At 38.7% G+C, this 18851-nt stretch overlaps 1 protein-coding gene across 3 annotated transcripts in view; it reads right to left on the bottom strand.

The window, feature by feature from the left end:
* IFT122 (intraflagellar transport 122) overlaps window positions 1-18851 on the bottom strand; it is an 81184-nt gene that overhangs the window by 46195 nt on the left and 16138 nt on the right. For all 3 annotated transcript variants that reach the window (XM_070738298.1, XM_070738297.1, XM_070738299.1), the window contains 6 exons: window positions 18048-18250; window positions 16998-17135; window positions 14828-14992; window positions 9271-9468; window positions 2416-2556; window positions 538-591 (listed from right to left, as the gene is read on the bottom strand). In XM_070738298.1, the coding sequence (XP_070594399.1) occupies window positions 538-591; window positions 2416-2556; window positions 9271-9468; window positions 14828-14992; window positions 16998-17135; window positions 18048-18250 (899 nt within the window). The remainder of the gene's footprint in view (window positions 1-537; window positions 592-2415; window positions 2557-9270; window positions 9469-14827; window positions 14993-16997; window positions 17136-18047; window positions 18251-18851) is intronic.

The raw sequence follows: 18851 nt of genomic DNA, 5'->3' as shown, positions 1-18851 counted from the left end.
AATACATAAGCCATTGCATAAATGTGAAAACGTGTTAAAGTGATTTAAAGCATACTTAATATTTTCATTATCAGCTCCACATTCAGAATTTGTCCCACACAGATTTTTTTCTTGAAGATGGAAACAGTGACCCTCTTTCACCACAATTATCCACCCAGCATAACAACTCCTATATTTTCATATGTGTGTTTTCTGTAGCAAAAACGACAGGTACTTAATTCAAATTCCACCTCTCTCTTCTTCTTTTACCCTCTACTACAACAAGAAAAAAAATATTCCAGCTAAGCAGAAGTAATCATTCATGGGGACTGAAAGGTAATCCTTTTCCCAGGAGAAAAAATGGCACACAGATTAGAGGTAGCCAGTTGTCTCCTTCACAAAATCCTTCAAAGTCTCTTTTTTTCCTGTTTTATTTGTATGCGTCCCTCATTACTACAGATCAAAACTTTCTTAACTCCCTTTTTAAAAACTCTTGAATATACCTATTCCCCCTTCAACAATTCTGTACTCATCTTTACATTGTCATTATTTTCTTACCTCAATGCTGCTAATCAGTTCTAGATACTGAAGATCTCGCATTCTGGTAAACGCCTACTGAAACACAGGAAGAAATATATCAACAATATAATATCACGCATAGTAAATAATCAATCCGTTCCCTACATCTTGCAAATATTATGCATACTAAAAAAAATATGTTAGAGACAGTTGGCAATTGCTAAAATTTACTGTATATTCTATGCTCTTCGCCTTTAAAAAAAAAAAAGACCAAATGGACCAATTATTTGTCTGACTTGACTACATGTAAAATGAATTATTCAGATTTTAATTATGGTGAAGAGATTAAAAAGTAGCACCAGCACTATTCAAAGCTCTGCAATGTTATTTGTGGTTCAATTGGGAACAGACGTAAAACTGGAATAGAGGTAGCACCACAGCTACACCACCCTTGCAAGACAGCTCCACATCTTGTGCCACCAAAACATTGGTGGTGAGCTGCTAGAAACGATGTAGGATGACAATTGTATTACACATTATGTAGTAATTAATTAAATTGTGGTTGATCTCACCTTGTTAAAATAGACATTTTAGAAGCAAGGATGTGTATCTCAATTCATTTACGCTCTTGTAGTTTAAATAATACCTAGTGATAATTCCAAATACATTTTCTAAGCTTACCAAAGGAGACAAACCAGTAATCAATAAATAATTATGTGTGTGGTTCCAGGGGTAGGTTATAAAGCCGAGAAGTCTGCATTGGTTGCCGATCAGTTTCCGGTCACAATTCAAAGTGTTGGTTATGACCTATAAAGCCCTTCATGGCACTGGACCAGATTACGTCAGGGACTGCCTTCTGTTGCACGAATCCCAGCGACCAGTTAGGTCCCACAGAGTGGATCTTCTCCGGGTCCCGTCAACTAAGCAATGTCGCCTGGCGGGATCCAGGGGAAGAGCCTTCTTTGTGGCGGCCCCAGCCCTCTGGAACCAACTCCCCCCCAGAGATTAGAACTGCCCCCACCCTCCTTGCCTTTCGTAAACAACTTAAAACCCACCTCTGCCGCCAGGCATGGGGGAATTGAGATCCTCTTTCTCCCTAGGCCTTTACAATTCTATGCATGGTATGTATGTATGTATGTTTGGTTTTTATATTAATAGATTTTTAATCATCAATACCAAATTACTATTGTACACTGTTTTATTGTCGCTGTTAGCCGCTCCGAGTCTCTGGAGAGGGGCGGCATACAAATCCAATAAATAAATAAATAAATAAATAAGCTAAAGACTGATCAGTGGCAATTGGAAACTCCTGGCAATATCAAAATATTTAGTGTTGTGTAATAAATATCTTTTCTCAGCTATTTCAATGTTAATTAGAGAAGAGAAACTATCACAAAACTTAAAATCATTCTATCATCTTCTAATAGTAGGAAGCAACTTTCTCAACTCAGGCATCTTTAGAATCCATGCACCTCTGTACATGTAATGGAATGTGGGAAAAGCGGGAAAGATATGTTGCCTAGGAAACAGTCAAACAAGAGAGGCAGGAACCCTGAGTGCTAAAACTCAGAAAAAGAAACTTAGGAAGGACCTGCCCTAATGAATTTAAATGATGGCATAAAATTTTATATTTTCAGACTTGCAAGGTTGATGTAAGCCCTGCCGGGAAACCAGAAAGCAAACACGACTAGATGACCTAAATCTATTTTACTGTGAGTCTACATTATCCAAATCTCGAACTGAAAGAGAACAAATTAAAAATGCTTACCATGAAATGTTTAAACGTTGTAAAATTAAATTTAGAAAAAAAAACAATTTGTCATTCAAAAATTGGAAATGCATAGTTCATAATGACGCAGTAGTACTTATCAATTAACAAAAATTAATGAAGATCCAAATGTACAGATAAAATTTTACCTTTTTGGCTGTTTCAAATTCAAGTCCTTCTAAAGCCTCCATAGCCAGTTCTTTCCAATCCGTATCAGTTACACCTAAGCAAGCAATTTTATAGGCTTCTTTGAACATTTTTCTTTCCAAGTATTGATACATGGGTGCTGACTGCAAATTTTCATTGAAACCAAAACAAAATATTGAGATGTTACTTCTGTTTTCAAATATTAAGAAGCAAAATATCACATTCATATCAGAATATATGAGTATAAATAATAATTTTCTGCCCTTCCCATCGGAAATGAAGAAGTATATAAACTCCCTGGAACCAGTTACCTCCTACGATCTGGACTACCCCCACCCTACTGGCCTTCCGTAAAGCAGTAAAGACCTGGCTTTTCTGGAAGGCTTGGGGCTGTTGATCTGATGGTGGTAACCATCGAGATCCAGCCATAAATGGTGTGCATGGGTTTAACTATTGCATTTAAATTGTTTTAAAATTGTTTTTAGAGGTTTTATTATTATTTGGATGTTTTATATTTTTGGTTGTGAGCTGCCTAGAGTCCCTAGGGAGTTGGGTGGCATAAATATCAAACAAACAAACAAACAAACAAACAAAAATAAATAAATAAATAAATAAATAAATAATGTGACAATCATTTCTTTTGCATGTAAAATTATGTAACTCAACCAAAGTCTTCAATCAACTTAAGGAAATCAGTCTCTGTAGCTCTAGCTAGATCAATGACTGCAGATATAAACTTGAAAACATATTACAATGCAAAGATTTATTTATTAAACAAATATATGTAGCTGCCCAACTTGAAAATAGATGACTCCAAAGCAGCTTACAACATTTGATGTAATTTGTACATCATTGAAATCCTGGATGCATATTTGAATGTCCATTTCTGCCAAGATTTAGGAATTGTAAATCATATTGTTTTATGTGCCTCATTGGATCAGGATATTTTTTTTCTGATAGCAATTGTCACTAAAAACATATTTCTGACAGCCGTTTTTTACAAACTGAGTTTTGTAGGAATAAACTGAATATATTCCACAATGTTATCCCTTGGCGATTTTGTTCTTTTGCCAAACTGTTCCTACAGATGGCAGTTTGTTTTCTTCTTCATACAAGCAACAGAATGTAATTACTCTATCCTCATTTACGGCAGCCTTTTAATGTTTAAAAATGATTCTCACATAATTATCCATTTTAATCTTCTCTTCCCTTACAGCCATGAAGACACAAATCCATAATTATATCCATATTTTTGCACTTACTGTCTTACTGCTCTTAACAAACACCCTCTCATTCTTGTGCTATATCAAGTCCATTATTTAGGCAATAACAGGAAATTTATTTTATAAAGTCTGACAATTATCTAATCTAATAAAGACTAAGTATATGTTCCAATCATAAAATGGCATCTGTTAATGGAATGAAATCTTTGTTCCTCCTCCACATGCCCAGAATCTGGTGTTTATGGCATAGGATGGTAGAGAGAGCAAATTGGTAGAATGGGAAGGTATAAATGCAGCCCACTGCATCTGTACTGAATTTTACTATCTTCTGTATGACGCTTTTATCTATGATTTGCAAAACTGAACATGCATTTAGTATTTTGGATCATTTTCTTCAATACGTGAATGAATAAGTACTGAACAATGTTTTTGACTCCTTTTGTAAATTGGTTTGATTTACAGAAGATAATCTGTAAAAACAGATTATGTTCTACGTCGTATTTATGCTGAAATATTGAAAATTCAAAAAGGGTCACAATAATTTTTAAGCACCACTGTACATGCTTCTCCTTGTCTACACATCATTCAGGGTTGAATTTTATTAAATTTATCAAGATTAAGCTACATCCAAAAATAAGTGAACAGAATTCTGTTTATTCAACAGGAGGCATCATAACCTCATATATTTCCACCTCCCTATCAAAACCCTTATGAAAGATTTCCCGACTTTTTCAAACAGCTTATTGGAATATGCAGAAAGGAGAAAAATATTCTATTAAGGAATGGCAGTAATAAATATAACCCAAGAGACTCTTGCAGCTTTTGGAATTTAAAGACAGGATTTTTGGAATACATAGGGACATTTGTATACTGTTTGTCTGTGACCCCTTAAAGCAGTTGTGCCTTTTTCCAGAATTATGCTGCTCTTTAGGACGGCAATGCAATGCCAGGAAAAGATGCATTTCTTTTATAGTTGGAGATTAATGTTAGATACATGGCCTGTATGTTCCATAGCACCTGTCTGCCTTTGAATGTAAAATGCTGTGCAGTCTTACAGCAGGTATCTTCATACACTTTTAAATTGTTGAAACTTTTACTTATGAGTCATCAATAACTTTTGCAGAGCATTACAGTGATCCCCCGCTCGTTGCGAGGGTTCCGTTCCAGGACCCCCCGCAACGAGCGGGTTTTCGCGAAGTAGCGCTGCGGAAGTAAAAACACCATCTGCGCATGTGCAGATGGTGTTTTAAACTTCCGCAGCGCTAGCGAGGAGCCGAAGATTGGGGGGCGGCGCGGCTCTTTTAAAACATCGCCGCTGACATGGGGGGCTCGCTAGCACCGCCCCGAACCCCCAACCCGGCAGCGGCGGCGACATTGCTGCCGGCTTGGCTTCGCTCGCCGCTGCAGCCAACGCGCGCTACGATCTTCCGGGCCAGCCAGGCTCAGCGGATCAAGCCCGGCTCCTCTCGGCCCAGCATCCCGGGCCAAGCGGCTGCCTTCCGTCACTGAGCCTGGCTGGCCCGGAAGATCGTAGCGCGCGTTGGCTGCAGCGGCGGCGACATTGCTGCCGGCTTGGCTTCGCTCGCCGCTGCAACCAACGCGCGCTACGATCTTCCGGGCCAGCCAGGCTCAGTCACGGAAGGCAGCTGCTTGGCCCGGGATGCTGGGCCGAAAGGAGCCAGGCTTGGAGATCGCAGCACGCGTTGGCTGCGGTGGCGAGGGCTTGCGATGGAGGGTGGAGGAAGCGGCCATGGGAGGGCGAGCTGCCTCAGGGAGGAGGATCGGGCGGGACCAGGTGGGGGCTGGAATTTCTCCGCTGGGAAGAAGCGGCCAGGGCGAAGGGCGGGCGAGCGGGTGCTGGGGAGGGCTTCTCGCCCTCCCGCCAGCAAGAGGGGGAGCGAACGGCGTGGGCAGGCGAAGGGCGGGCGAGCGGCAGCGAGGAGTTTGCGTGGGCGGTGGGGAAACTCCTCGCTGATGCCAGCAAGAGGGGGAAGACCCAGGGAAGCCGCCCAGCAGCTGATCTCCCGGTTGCCATCTACGCATGCGTGCCCATAGAAAAAAAGGGCACGCATGCGTAGATGGTATTTTGACTTCCGGGTTGAAAAATCGCAAATTACCCTGTTCGCAATGGTCGGCGACGCAATAACCGGGGGATCACTGTATCTTGTTCTTAACTGAACTAATTTTAAGCCAAACTAATTTAAGCCAGGCTCAATCCAAATCTTTCTTAAACCCTGCAATATCTCTCTGGTTTCTCTTCTTTTAAATAAAAGACAAGTAAAGAATAAGTAAAATCCAAAGTCTATTTGGTTTAAGAATAACATCCTTGAATGTTCAAAGCAGTTACATTTGAAATATCTTCGGCTAGTTCTTGTCAGTTGTTCATGGACACAAAATGAAGTGAAAGGTCCAGCAGAGGTGGCATTTTAACAAAGAATACTAAATATGAGTATTAAATCATTTTACATGAATTCAAAATTTCATGGAGTAAGTAAGAAGTCTGGTTGAAATATTCATAACTAGGCACAATGAGAGTGACCGTTTAAAAAATAAATAAATTGGGTTTTTAGATGGTTAGTTTTAGTTTAAAATAATTGGATTTAGGTAATTTTGTATTTCTTTATATGTTGTAAGCCGCCACAAGTCCTCGGAATGGGGCGGCATATAAACAAACAAACAAACAATACATGCATACATGCATACATACATACATACATACATACATACTGTAGGTAGCCCTCCACTTAGGACCACAATAGAACCCCACAGTTGTTAAGTGTATCTCTGCAATTGTTAGGTTAGTAACAGGGTTGTTAAGTGAATCTAGCTTCCCCAGATTGACTTTGCTTGTCAGAAGGTCACAAAAGGTGATCACATGACCCCAAGACACTGCAACCACCATAAATATGAGTCAGTTGCCCAGAGTCTGAATTTTGATCACATGATCATGGGGTGCTGTAACGATCATAAATGCTAGAAACATAAGTCCTTTTTTCAGTTCCATTGTGTCACTAAAAGAACTCTTGTAAGTCGAGGGCTACCTGTACAAAGACCTCTGTGCTCACTGTACCAGCTAGTTATTATCTATTAAACAAGTCACAACAAATGGAATTCTTAAGTTAACATAGTTTCCTGAAATAATCAGGACAAGTCAGAATCTCAAAAACAAATTTGATTATGAATGAAAATCCTTACTGAGCCCTGAGATGCTCATTGAACTAGGCAACAAATCGTTACTGTTCCTATTAGATGATTAACTGATTCTCATATTTCCAGTCATGCTTAAAGAATTGTTTTGTTTGCAATGTAAGTTTCTTGGAAACAAATAACATTTGTTGCTGCCCTAAAACGTTTTAACGCCTATTATCTGAACAAATCACTAAGAAAGAATGTGCAGAGAACCAGTACATGGGGTTTCACCAGGACAAAAACAAGAATAGAGAGAATAGAATATTAAATAATTTAATTTTTTAGGGCTCAATTTTTAAAACATAAAATAGATGGGATGGGGGGAGTAGTAAATAGAAAGAACAGCATTGGATTATCAAATAAAGAATATAAAAAAAAGTTTCTGCCTATTTGGTAGTTTCATGTGATATTTTTTAAAAAAAACTCTATGCAGGAAAATTGAACACATCAGAGATGACATTCAGCCGGTTCAGACTGGTTCGAGTGAATCAGGAATGGTGACCCACAGGTGGGTCTGCCCACCTGCCCAGGGGCTATGCCAGTGATGGCGAATCCATGGCATGCATGCTACAGGTGGCATGCAGACACATATCTGAGGGCATGCTAGGTGTTGCCCTATGTCAGCTCCAGATGATTTTCAGCCTTCTTTTTGGCCATTTTCGCTCTCCCGTGGCATCAGGAAAGTCTCCTGAAACCTTGGGACAGTGACAAACAGCCCAACGGCCCAACCAAAAGTTCATTTGTGTGCTCAGCCTCCTTTTTGCTGTCAGAGGTCTTCAGGAACGTCTTTGGCTTTGGACAGTTGCAGCCAGGCCTCCCACACCTGGCAAGGCTTTCCTGAAGTCCTCTGCAGCCAATAACAGAGCTCTGGATCGATCCGGAGCTCTGTTATTGGTTGGAGAAGCCTTCACTGCAGCCTTGCAAGCTGCAGAAGAAATGTGCTGAGATGTGCGAGGCCTACTTACAACTATCTGAAGGTAAGTAGTGTTCTGCCTGACTGGGCTCAGGCGATTAGTAACAGTCCAAGGAAAAGAAATCAAACACACAAGTGCTTTTCTAATCAGCAAACTTGTATTAAACAAACAAAAAAGGGTTAACAAAAACAGTCCTTAGTGCCAGGAATAAACGATATTGCAAGTCGTAAATCAGCCCCAATACAAAACACAGGAAAAAACAAACAAAGACAGCCTGCATGGAGCAGAAACGTTTCAGGAGTTCTTTGAATCTTGGAGACTTGAGAGCAAACAGCAAGTCCCAGAGGTTTCACCTCCCACGTGCCTGAAAAGGCTGGGTTGAAATCCAAAGGCACGGAACAGAAACTTCAGAGCAGGAACCACAAAGTAACACAGATAAACAGCCACAGTTTGCCTTGTGCCTCTGTTCCCTTTTATACCTTTAGCCCTCATTAAGGGAACCACACCCAGCCCTCAGTATAAGAACCACACCCAGCCCAGGTGCTACTCTGATCACTGATAATAGTCCTTTAATTGAGCCCTCTTTTGCATAGCTCTTCGGCTACGCATGTCTATGAACTGGTCTGCAGAGGAATCCAAGGAAGATAGACTGTCTGAGTGACTGCATGCCAAATCCTCTGGGCTGTCTGCTGGGTCCTGCGTGCTGTCTGCCAACTCCTCTGAACCAGTGGCCTCATCCTCATGGCTGTCTGCCACGTCTTCATGGCTGTCAGCCAGGCTTTCGCACTCTCTTTGTGCCGCATCTCTCCCATCTGTGGGAGCAACGGCTGGCCCAAGCCCAAACACAACAAGTAGTAGGGCAGATCTATTTATTTCGTTTCCGAACTTCCAATTGGCATGTTGGGCCATTTTTTAGTGTCACCAGGCTTCAGGAGGCTCTCCTGAATCTTGGGTTGAGTGAAAAATAGCCCAATGGGCCTAACAAAAGCTTCAGTGAGGCCTGTGCGCATCTGTGGGGGTTGTGCGCATGCGCGGGGATAACATTGCATTATGGGTGTGGTTACCCGTATGCACGCGCACCCTTTTGGTACCCAAGCCAAAAAAGGTTCGGCATCACTGTGCTATGATATCCTATTTCTGCATGTTTTGAAACAAATCGCATTATTATTATTATTAGTAGTAGTAGTATTATTATTATTAATTGGATTTGTATGCCGCCCCTCTCCATAGACTTGGGAGGGCTAACAACAATGATAAAAACAGCATGTAACAATCCAGTACTAAAAACCCCCACATGCACTCACATTTGCAAATCGGTAGGGAAGGTAAGTTAATGCCACCTCTGACACATCACACTCTACTTTGCCCCCCAAGCATATTACTATAGGCATGAATCATGTGAGAAAACAAGAAAATAAATTACTAAAACATTAATTCCAGAAAATGTCTAACTTAAAAATGTTTTAGAAATGTTAGACAAAATAATGTTCATGTTAACAGTGCAAGGATGAAATGAATGAGATAACATTACCTGGGGAACTTCAACAGCAGTCATAGAAAAAACATGAAGGCAAAATATTTTGGAGCCATTGTATCCCACTACGAATCCCTGAAGTTTTTGCTGATGGACAGGAAAATTGCTAGCTTTGATATTGAGGTATCCCCCTCCAGAAAAACAAAGCATGTCCTCACACTGTGTGTTCCAAGCCACACTGTTAGCATTGGGTTCCTAATGAGACCGTTAAACAAAATATTAATTAAGCGATAAACATTTTTAAAGAAACAGAGAGCATTAATTTAAAGCAGCTTCCCCCAATTTGCTACACTAATATATCTAGGGGATCAGGTTTAGCAAATACAATTAGCATATGCAACAGAGCTTAAAATATTTCAGGTTCTTTTTAAATATTTCAGAGTATTTTTTTTTAGCTTTACATTGTAAAACGAAATATTTTTGGTCAACTTGATTCTAAAAAGACACACAAAAAAACCTATTTGCAGTAATAAAATGTACTTGGCTAAAACACCAATGCAATGAAGAGTAGGGCTAAAAAGCACTATTTCCATTTCAAGGGGATTGATATATAAACTCTCTTAATTGTGTTATCAATTGTTTTGAGTTGTCAGAAAAATATACCACTTCAAAATTAGAACTGCATGATGTTTGACTGTATAATTTCTATATTGTAGAAATATATAATGACATATTCTGCATAAGTGATCATTTAAAAATGAAACCTGAATACCTGCCAGGAAGGCAACCCAATCATGATTAATTCCCCCCATCGCTCAGTAAAAGCAGAAGTATGAGACACAGATATTTGTATTGTTATGTGTCAACGTCCACTGACCAAACAGATTACTGGAAGATTACTGGAATATTTTAGGGGAATATGTAGAAATAATTCTTTAGAAATTGCCATTTAGTTTGAAGATTCTTCAGCAGTTGTATTTGTCACTAGAAAGTCTGCTTTCAAGTGGAAGTATCCTGAATGAAGCCTTGAAGACATACAGGCTTGTCTGCAGGGAGTAAATGTATAATGAAGCAATACTGAGAAACTTCTTAAAAGGCAATTCACAATACAGAGCATTGGACTGGAGACTAAGGTTGTTATGGCCTATTTGAAGAGGCAGGAGTTCTATTCTGTTTACTCTCTAGAAATCTTCTGTTTTCCATAAATGTCATCCAAACTGATTTGGTGCTCTCTGATCTTGGTTGTTTTCTTGCAGACGTTTCATTGACCAAACTAGGTAACAGTGCCAATCTTCATATCTATCTATGGAGCTTCTCAGTCATCCAAGTCATGATAGTCCCAAAGGTGCTTTTCCAAGAGACAACCTAACTTTTGGATTTTTCTTTGAAGATGTTTTGCTTCTCATCCAAAAAGCTTCTTTTCCCAAGCTTCTTCAGAAAGCTTGGGAGTGCTAACCTTCCAAACTCTTTGGCATGGATTGTTTTTCAAGAAAGGAATAATGTCATTATCTTTACTTGACCCTGACATATGGTTTTGTTTAGATGCCTGATAACTAGGCAGTCATTGTGGGTCTGGATAATTAACCCATCCCACAGAGAAATGCTTGTAGTGCTTACAGGATCTCCAAAAAACAGAGCCTTAGAAACAGTAATGAGAATGTCTAAGGATCTTTTGATGTTCCTTAGAACTGTAGAGAGTAAAGGAAGTCATAAAGAAGATCTGGGATGGTGTTATATCAGATTCATTAGTAACTGTTGTGGTTAGCTCTGGCCCAGCTCCTGCCCCAAGGAATGTGGAGGTGGATGTGGGGGAGACATCCACATGCCGCAAGCCTGTTTTGCTCCCAGTAGAATCTGCCGACGAAGCCTCCTCTGACCAAGGAAGCGTGAGTGACAGGGAAGAGGGGAGTTTGGCAGACAGCCCAGGAGATCAGTCATCTGTATCATCCCTGGATTCTGAACAAGAATTAATGACACATCCACGCATGCATAGAGTGATGCATAGGAGACAACAACTGAAGGATTATTACAAGAGAAAATGAGGCCATCTGTGGTTGGGTGGGGCTGCTGTAATTAGTGCTACAGATAAAAGTGCAGCCTGGTGTTTTAGCCTCATGGTAGTTTATCTGATTAATTGTTTCGTCAAGATCATGGTTTTTGCTCTTCAGGATGGTGTGTTTGGACTCTCTGGACTTTAGAATTGGACTCAATTTCCCAGTTATTGGGTGAGCAATTGGACTGCATTTAACCTGTGCCTTGTGTGTACCAGAAAATCCCTTTGACATTTAAAAAGGGAGCTGTTTCTGTTTTTCTGTTTATAAAAACTTTTGGGTTTTCCTTTTATCGTGTGGTGTGTGTCTTCCTGGACTAATTACCCTGTAATTACGGGCGGTTGAGACTCTCCGGCAGAACAAGTAACCATATATCAGTTAACTCTTCTAAGGACTAGAGATTCAAGGAAATGGATCTCTGAAAGTTTCCATTCAACAATGATTCAGCTTTAGGGTGTAATTTCTTTCTTCAGCCTGATAGAAAAAATGAGCAGACTGCATATTTTCTAGAAAGAAACTGGCTTTACAACTAATTTCTAAAAGATGGGTTAGGGCTTACAGCAGAGATCCTCAAACTTGGCAACTTTAAGACTTGTGGACTTCAACTTGAAGTCCACAAGTCTTAAAGTTACCAAGTTTGGGGACCCCTGGTTTACTGAGGTTTTGCTGAGGTTTTCTTTTGCCCAGAATCTGGAGGATGGGATTGTAGGAACCTGACTCAATTTTATGACCCTATTTCCTGCAGGTATTTGGAAGTTCGTCACTTAGATATGAAGAAAGAAAAAGAGACTCCCAAATGCCTGCTTTTACTTTTATTTGAATCACAACCCCATGTGAGAGGTTTTCTGAGGACATGCATTCTTGGAAAGTGCCTGGGAGCCTGTGAAGAATCCAAAAAGCTATTGTAGTCTCATCTCGTTGAGATTTTTTTCTTTCTTCTTTTTGCATATGGTACTAGTTGAAAGAATTCAGTGACAGATTCATCCAAAGAATTGACTGGAATTGCCCTGTACTGCTTACGATATTTTCCCTAAGAAGCAATGACTTCTTATTTTAAACTTCTTTATCTAATGAAAGGAGACTTGGGTCTATTATGGTAGCATCTGCTTTGTTCTGCTATAACAATGGATCGGCTAATTCAATGAAAGCTACCTGTTTAATCTTCTGAAGCCTAGAAGGAAACCTTGGGAGATCAGCAATAAGTAGAATGTGAAAAGACAAAGTTTTCTTTAGTAGACCTAAAATTGTGCCCATTATTTCCTGCTAAATAGCACCACCTTCTGGCCACATCACAAAGAACCTCCTGGCCTCCAAATCATATTTAATATAAAAACTGTGAAAAAAATTGCCAGACCAAGTAGTCCTGTTTTGCAAAATGCTCATCCGGAATAGTCCCTGAAGGTCTACCTAACAACTCATTTGCATTTGAAGTTATTCTTAGCAGCAGCACCTGCCTGCACAAATAAATGGCAGAAAAGTCTCCATTTACTGATACTAAATTTGGTTGAGATAATTGTCCCTGCAGCACAGCCCAAACACCTAATGCTGGACAATAGTAATGGGCACATTAGGACTGGAACTTTTAGTTGCTGCTATGTAAGATCTTGTTAGTGTCCCTGATATTCTGTTGTACCATGCAACTAGCTTTCTTTCTGCTCCCAGGCTTCAAATTAAGCTGCTTCTCCTGTGAAACCATTACTAAGTCTAGTGAAAAAAAGTGAGGATAATGTTGGGTTTTTTAAAAAGCAGATAACAGCAGAAACAAACTTTTTTACTGGAAAGAGAAGGCTATTTTAAAAAGTGAGAACTTAATAGGAAGAGATCAGGGCAAGAAATGTTATTTCCAGTGAAGGGCTCCCCATCGAGAGCTTGTGCACTGGCACAAAATTCGACTTCTGTGCATGTGCACGAAGCGACATCTCACGCAAGGATGCTTATGCGTGGAAGCAAAAAAGCACCAAAACTCGGTGAAATCTTGCACGTGCGAGTGCCCTTCCATGAGATTTCGCTTCCTGCGCATGCGCAAAGCCAAACCAGGGACGCGGAAATGCATGCCCATCTCCATTTTTCCTACCGGGACGGCGTATGGGACCGTCCATGCTGCAGCCCAATACTGGTTATTTCAATCAAGGAAGGAGCAGGTGAGAGAAGAGAAATTCTGACCTGGATAAAAGACACAGAATGATAGCTAGAGCAGTGATTTTCAACCTTTTTTTGAGCCGCGGCACATTTTTTACATTTACGAAACCCTGGGGCACATTCCTCCCCTTCACTCTATTTCTTTCTCCCTCCCTCTTTCTCTTCCTTCCTCTTCCTTTATCTCTCTCTCCATCCCTCTTTCTTTCTCTTCCTTCCTTCCTCTCTTTTTTGCTCTCTTTCTCTCTCCCTCACTGCCTCCCTCTATGTCTTTCTCTCTCTCCTTCTCTCCCTCTTTCTCTCTCTTGCTTTCTTTCTCTCTCTTTCTCTCTCTCTTTCTTTCTCTTGTTCTCTCTCTCTTTCTTTCTCTCTCTTTTGTTCTCTTTCTCTCTCTCTCTCTTTCTCTTTCTTGCTCTTTCTCTCTCTCTCTTGCTTTCTTTCTCTCTGAGCTTCGCGGCACACCTGACCATGTCTCGCGGCACACTAGTGTGCCACGGCACACTGGTTGAAAAACACTGAGCTAGAGAACCCACTCTGCAAAAGTAGCCTGCAATCCTAGCTTTATCTGCATGATTTTAAAAAAAGGTAAACCACCATGGTATGCTCCCTACAACAATTGGAAAATGCATTAAAAATAAGTATTCAACATTCTAGTCATAATAATCAAATATACACACAAATGATCTGGATGTATTAGGTTCCATTATCTGTTCATCTCTGTTCAACTGATACAGAATCTCTTACACAGTTAGTGGTTCTTTTAAACATTTACTTTTTTGAAGGATCCAATGTTGATTGGTCACCGGGACCAGAGGTTTAGACTCCTGAATTTTCAGACTCATGCTGCAGCCCAACTTCAGAGAACTTCTCTCTCACCAGGATGTGTCTTTTTTGCTTTATTTTTCTCCCCACAAAAATTAATTTTCCAGGTTTTGGTTTCTCAATGTTGGAATTTGGTTCAGATTTATATGCTTAAATAGTCAACTTCTTGTTTTCTGGAAAAGTCTGGTTTATAAATAGATACCAAACCCGTTCACAGTGAAATTACTGGACAGCTGAAAGGTACTTTTCTGAAAGAGCTATTCTTTCTTCCTTCCCTGCTGCTACTGTAAAATCTTATGTTTGAAAGGTTTTTGCCTCCTATGGACATAATCAATTTGTGCAATATCTTTTGGTGTGAATACATAAATTAGCAGAGCTAACTGTCAAACTACCAATCAATAACCCTACTCCTAACTCATTTAGCAGGGTGGGTGGAAGATATCCAAGATCAGATATCGTCAATGGTGTGAGAAACACACTGGTGGGTTTAAAATGTTTTGGCAAGCAAAAAAGGAACAAGAGCCAAATGGCTCCTTTCTCACTCTTTTAGGCGGGGAAATTTCTTTGAAATTCAAAGTGACTTATGAATATATAAAAACATTTACCTGAAACAGTAATTCTTTGGTGTTAATATCATAGACCAGACAGGTATCATTTTCATCCACTACTGCCAGCTTGTTTCGAGATGCACTCATATCCAGGCAACGCACGGCTGTCGATTGTTTTAGCAAAACAATTGCAAAAGGATTGTCCACAAAAATCTTGAGAATCTGGATATAATTACATCCTGAGAGTTAATAAAGCCCATATTGGAAAAGTGAAGTTTTCATATGCTAGTCAGATGAAATGATTTTATGGAATCCAGACCCCTGGGATCAGACAAATTAGACAAATTGAGCTCTTCTGTTATTTTATATATGTTTAAATGTAAAAGACATGGGGACAAATAATGGTTGACTGAGAGGACATATTCATTGAAAAATACATGTTAGGGTACAATGAGTAAATGATGTCTATCCGTGTGTATGCATAATGCATTACCTCAGAATTGAGGTCAGCCCCTACTTTTCTGGTTTTTCTGGAAGAATACAGTATTAAGATTTGGCTCTGCCAATTAGAACGGGGGTTCTAAGAGTGTGATGCAACCCTGGGGCTGACTGGTGGCTTAAGGTCCCTCAGAAGGGCAAAGAATACTTAACATTAAATGATGCAGGGAAAACGCAGAACAATTTTGATGGAAATAAAAAAAATGTTCTGAAAAATGGGTAAAATAGGCTCAAGAAATAACATTCAACATAGTGAATGGAATAAAAATAAGTGTGAGATAATAATAATAATAATAATAATAATAATAATAATTTATTAGATTTGTATGTCGCCCCTCTCTGAAGATTTGGGGCGACTCACAACAATATACACAATTATGTGGGTGAAATAAGGGAATGCCAGAAAGAATATTTCATAGAGCTAAATGGAAATTACAATAATGCTATGTCATTGCTACAAATCTTTGTGTCTAAAAAAACCCCACAATAAAATAATTATAAATTCTAAAAGGAGGTGAAAAAAATAATTCTGAATATGTAGATGGTTTTATTTGAGAAATATTAAAATGTAGCTGTTGTTTGTTTATGGAATAGCTTAAAGCGTATATAAAAGCTACATCCATGCCTGACAATGGGAAGAATGCTGTTATTCTTTATGTAAGGAGAAAGATAGCAATAATGACTATAAACACTGTAAAACAGGGATGTTAAAGTCATAGCCCGCAGGCTGGATGCATCACATTCCGGCTCTGCCCCCACTTGGTTTAGCAAAGGGGGGGGGGAGTCACGCTACATCATGTGACACCACTGTGACGATGCAAGTTTGATACCCCTGCTGTAGGAGACTTAATTTGTTACATATGTCAAGGTGAGCGATTTCAAGAATTATGACTAAAAGGTTACAATTAGAAAAAAACCAGAAGTACAACACGCCTTTATGGCACAGGCACAGTGCAGTGCAATGTTCAGACCGTATTTTTGCTCTTCAGTAGATCAATGAGAAATATGTGACTATGAGGGGGAAAAAATACTGAATATTTGTGGCTTTAGAGAATCGTATGGTAAAATGAATACAAAGTTGGAATTGTTTTGCGCAAATATGAAGGTTGGTTGATGACTGTTATAAGAATGGAAGCAAAAGGTATATTAAAATGAATGAATCTGATTGTATATACAACTCTAAAGCAGTATATATACATAATAGAATGCTTCGAAGTGATTTATCTCTATTCCTTTTTTCTTATCTATTGTCTTGAATTTCTTTGGATTACTATGTTTTTATTAATTTTCTATGGTGTACATAATGTTTCTTACCATAAAAGAGAATATGTAGAGAATTACAACTATGAACCCTAGGACAAGGTAGGATCTGAGACCAAGCTATAAGAAACAAGTCGGAATCACTCTATAATATGTAAAGAAATAATTCACTCTTGGGTTTAAATGATTTATACAAGAAATACCCCCAACTGATGGTGGGGTATGATCGATTGTCTGGTGGTGGGATCACTGAGCACATGTATATGTTATATGTTGTGTGTGTGCTTTATATTATAAAAATCAATAAAACAAAAAACAACAACTATGAACCCTATTTTTCATGAAGGAATGTATCTACAAAATATCTTCGATTATAATATTCTTTCAAATTCTGTTATTTTCTATAATCTAACAGCATCTGAATCATCACTACAAAAGGGGGGAAAAGGGCTTTATCAGAAAACCTCACCTGACCATTCTTTAAACCCACTAAGAGGCCTTCTCTGCCTGGAGGTCCTCCAATAACTTTTATATATCGAATAAGAGATTCCATCACCCATTCCCGTTCTTTTGTACCACTGAAAGAAAGACACTGAAGTCTCTTCTCCTAAAAAGGGGGAAAATATATATGTATACCAGTACGTACATAACCTGCTGGAAAATTTTCATACATCTTAGCTTGGCAGTGAAGTACATTTACCAGAATCTTTTTGCTATGTTTCCATGCAGACATAAACAAATGGAAAATATTTTATAATACCAAATAAGTCTGATTTCCTATAAATGTTCATGTCTATTGTTTATAACCACTCTTTACAGATTAATAAGTTTGCATTAATGAAATGTAGCTGCTCAGAAAAGTCATCAACCTCTAAGAAATCTAAATAAAATTGCTATCCATTACTTTTTATTACACTTTTATTCAACATTTCAGAGTTTCAGTAACTTCTTTCTAAAATGCCAACCACATTATTAGGTAATGCTATGCCAAACAAGGATAGGTGATTTATTGAAAGTAATTTATTCCAATTATCAAATGAAAGTGAATATGTTATATAAGAACTCGGGAAATCCATTCCCCGTGGAGAAAATGGTGTTACTTCTAGGAATTTCTAAATTCAATCTTTAGCTAATGCCAGGAGAGTTGAGAATTATGCTCATGTTACTGTGACAGGAATGATAATGAGGAATGGAAACCTCTAAAATAACTCTTCCCAACCTAGGGTGACATGCAGTTCAGTGCCCAGAGTTCACAACCAGAACCAAGCTGTCTACAGAATTGGAGAAAATTCTATTAAAATAGTTACTCTAATAGTTTTAATTCCTGGCATGAATTCTGCAAAGGGGTCAAAAATGAATATATATCTGATGTAGCAGTTACTTCTATTGGCCAACCCTTGTTATATGAAACACCTTCAACGGGGAATTTTTTTCTTAATCTTTCTTAGTGTAGTACTAGAAAACTTAATTTCATTTTTAGACATCATTTTATTTTTAGATGTAATGATCAGTTACCTACCTGGCATAAGATAATGTGTTCAGAACACACAACTAGTAAGTTACATTCAAATTTTTTTGCTATCTTTTCCTTCACTCGATAATGCATATCTGATGAATCGTCGGAATAGAGTTCAAAGATTTGGATTTTCTCTGGTAATTGGATTGCTAATCTGTTTTTGTAGATTGCAATTTTCTTTACAAGCTCTCGGTTTTTTATTCTAACTGTGGAAAAATAAGTTTAAATTAAACTATGTTTCTTTTGTATTACTGCAAACCACCTAGCATCATTACATGAGATAGGTGCCCATATTATACCAAATGTCCATTTATTTATTGGATTTATTAAGCCACTGAACTCCAAGAAAACTCTGGGTAACATATATTAAGTCTAATACATAGTTTAAAAAACATTTAATTGCCTGGACCAAAACAGCACTTCCAAACATGTAGAACAACAGGAGCTCCGCATCATCCTAATATTTAATTAAGGGTAAACATTTTTATTAACTCAATTGGATTCTGAGGAATTTATGCATGTATGTAATCTTCACCATACGACCATAACTGAGCCCAGAATTATGACCATAAGTTGCTGCAGTTGTAAGTCAAGGCACCAATACAACTGGAAATGATTTTAAAGATATTTTTGTATAGTCGTTAATTAATTGCTGCAATCATTAAGCAAAAATCCCTCCCTCTATCAAGCTATCCCAAGCTATCTTACACTAAGTATGGGGATAAAATTGGAAGAAAGAGTGCCATATATACTGCAATTCCTGGCAGGATATAAATCAAATGAAAAAAAACTATGAATAAATCCTAC

The sequence above is a fragment of the Erythrolamprus reginae genome, chromosome 2, assembly GCF_031021105.1.
Source record: "Erythrolamprus reginae isolate rEryReg1 chromosome 2, rEryReg1.hap1, whole genome shotgun sequence".
NCBI classification, from domain to species: Eukaryota; Metazoa; Chordata; class Lepidosauria; order Squamata; family Dipsadidae; genus Erythrolamprus; species Erythrolamprus reginae.
The sequence above is the reverse complement of the archived record's forward strand: the minus strand, read 5'-3'. Positions and strand labels throughout refer to the sequence as shown.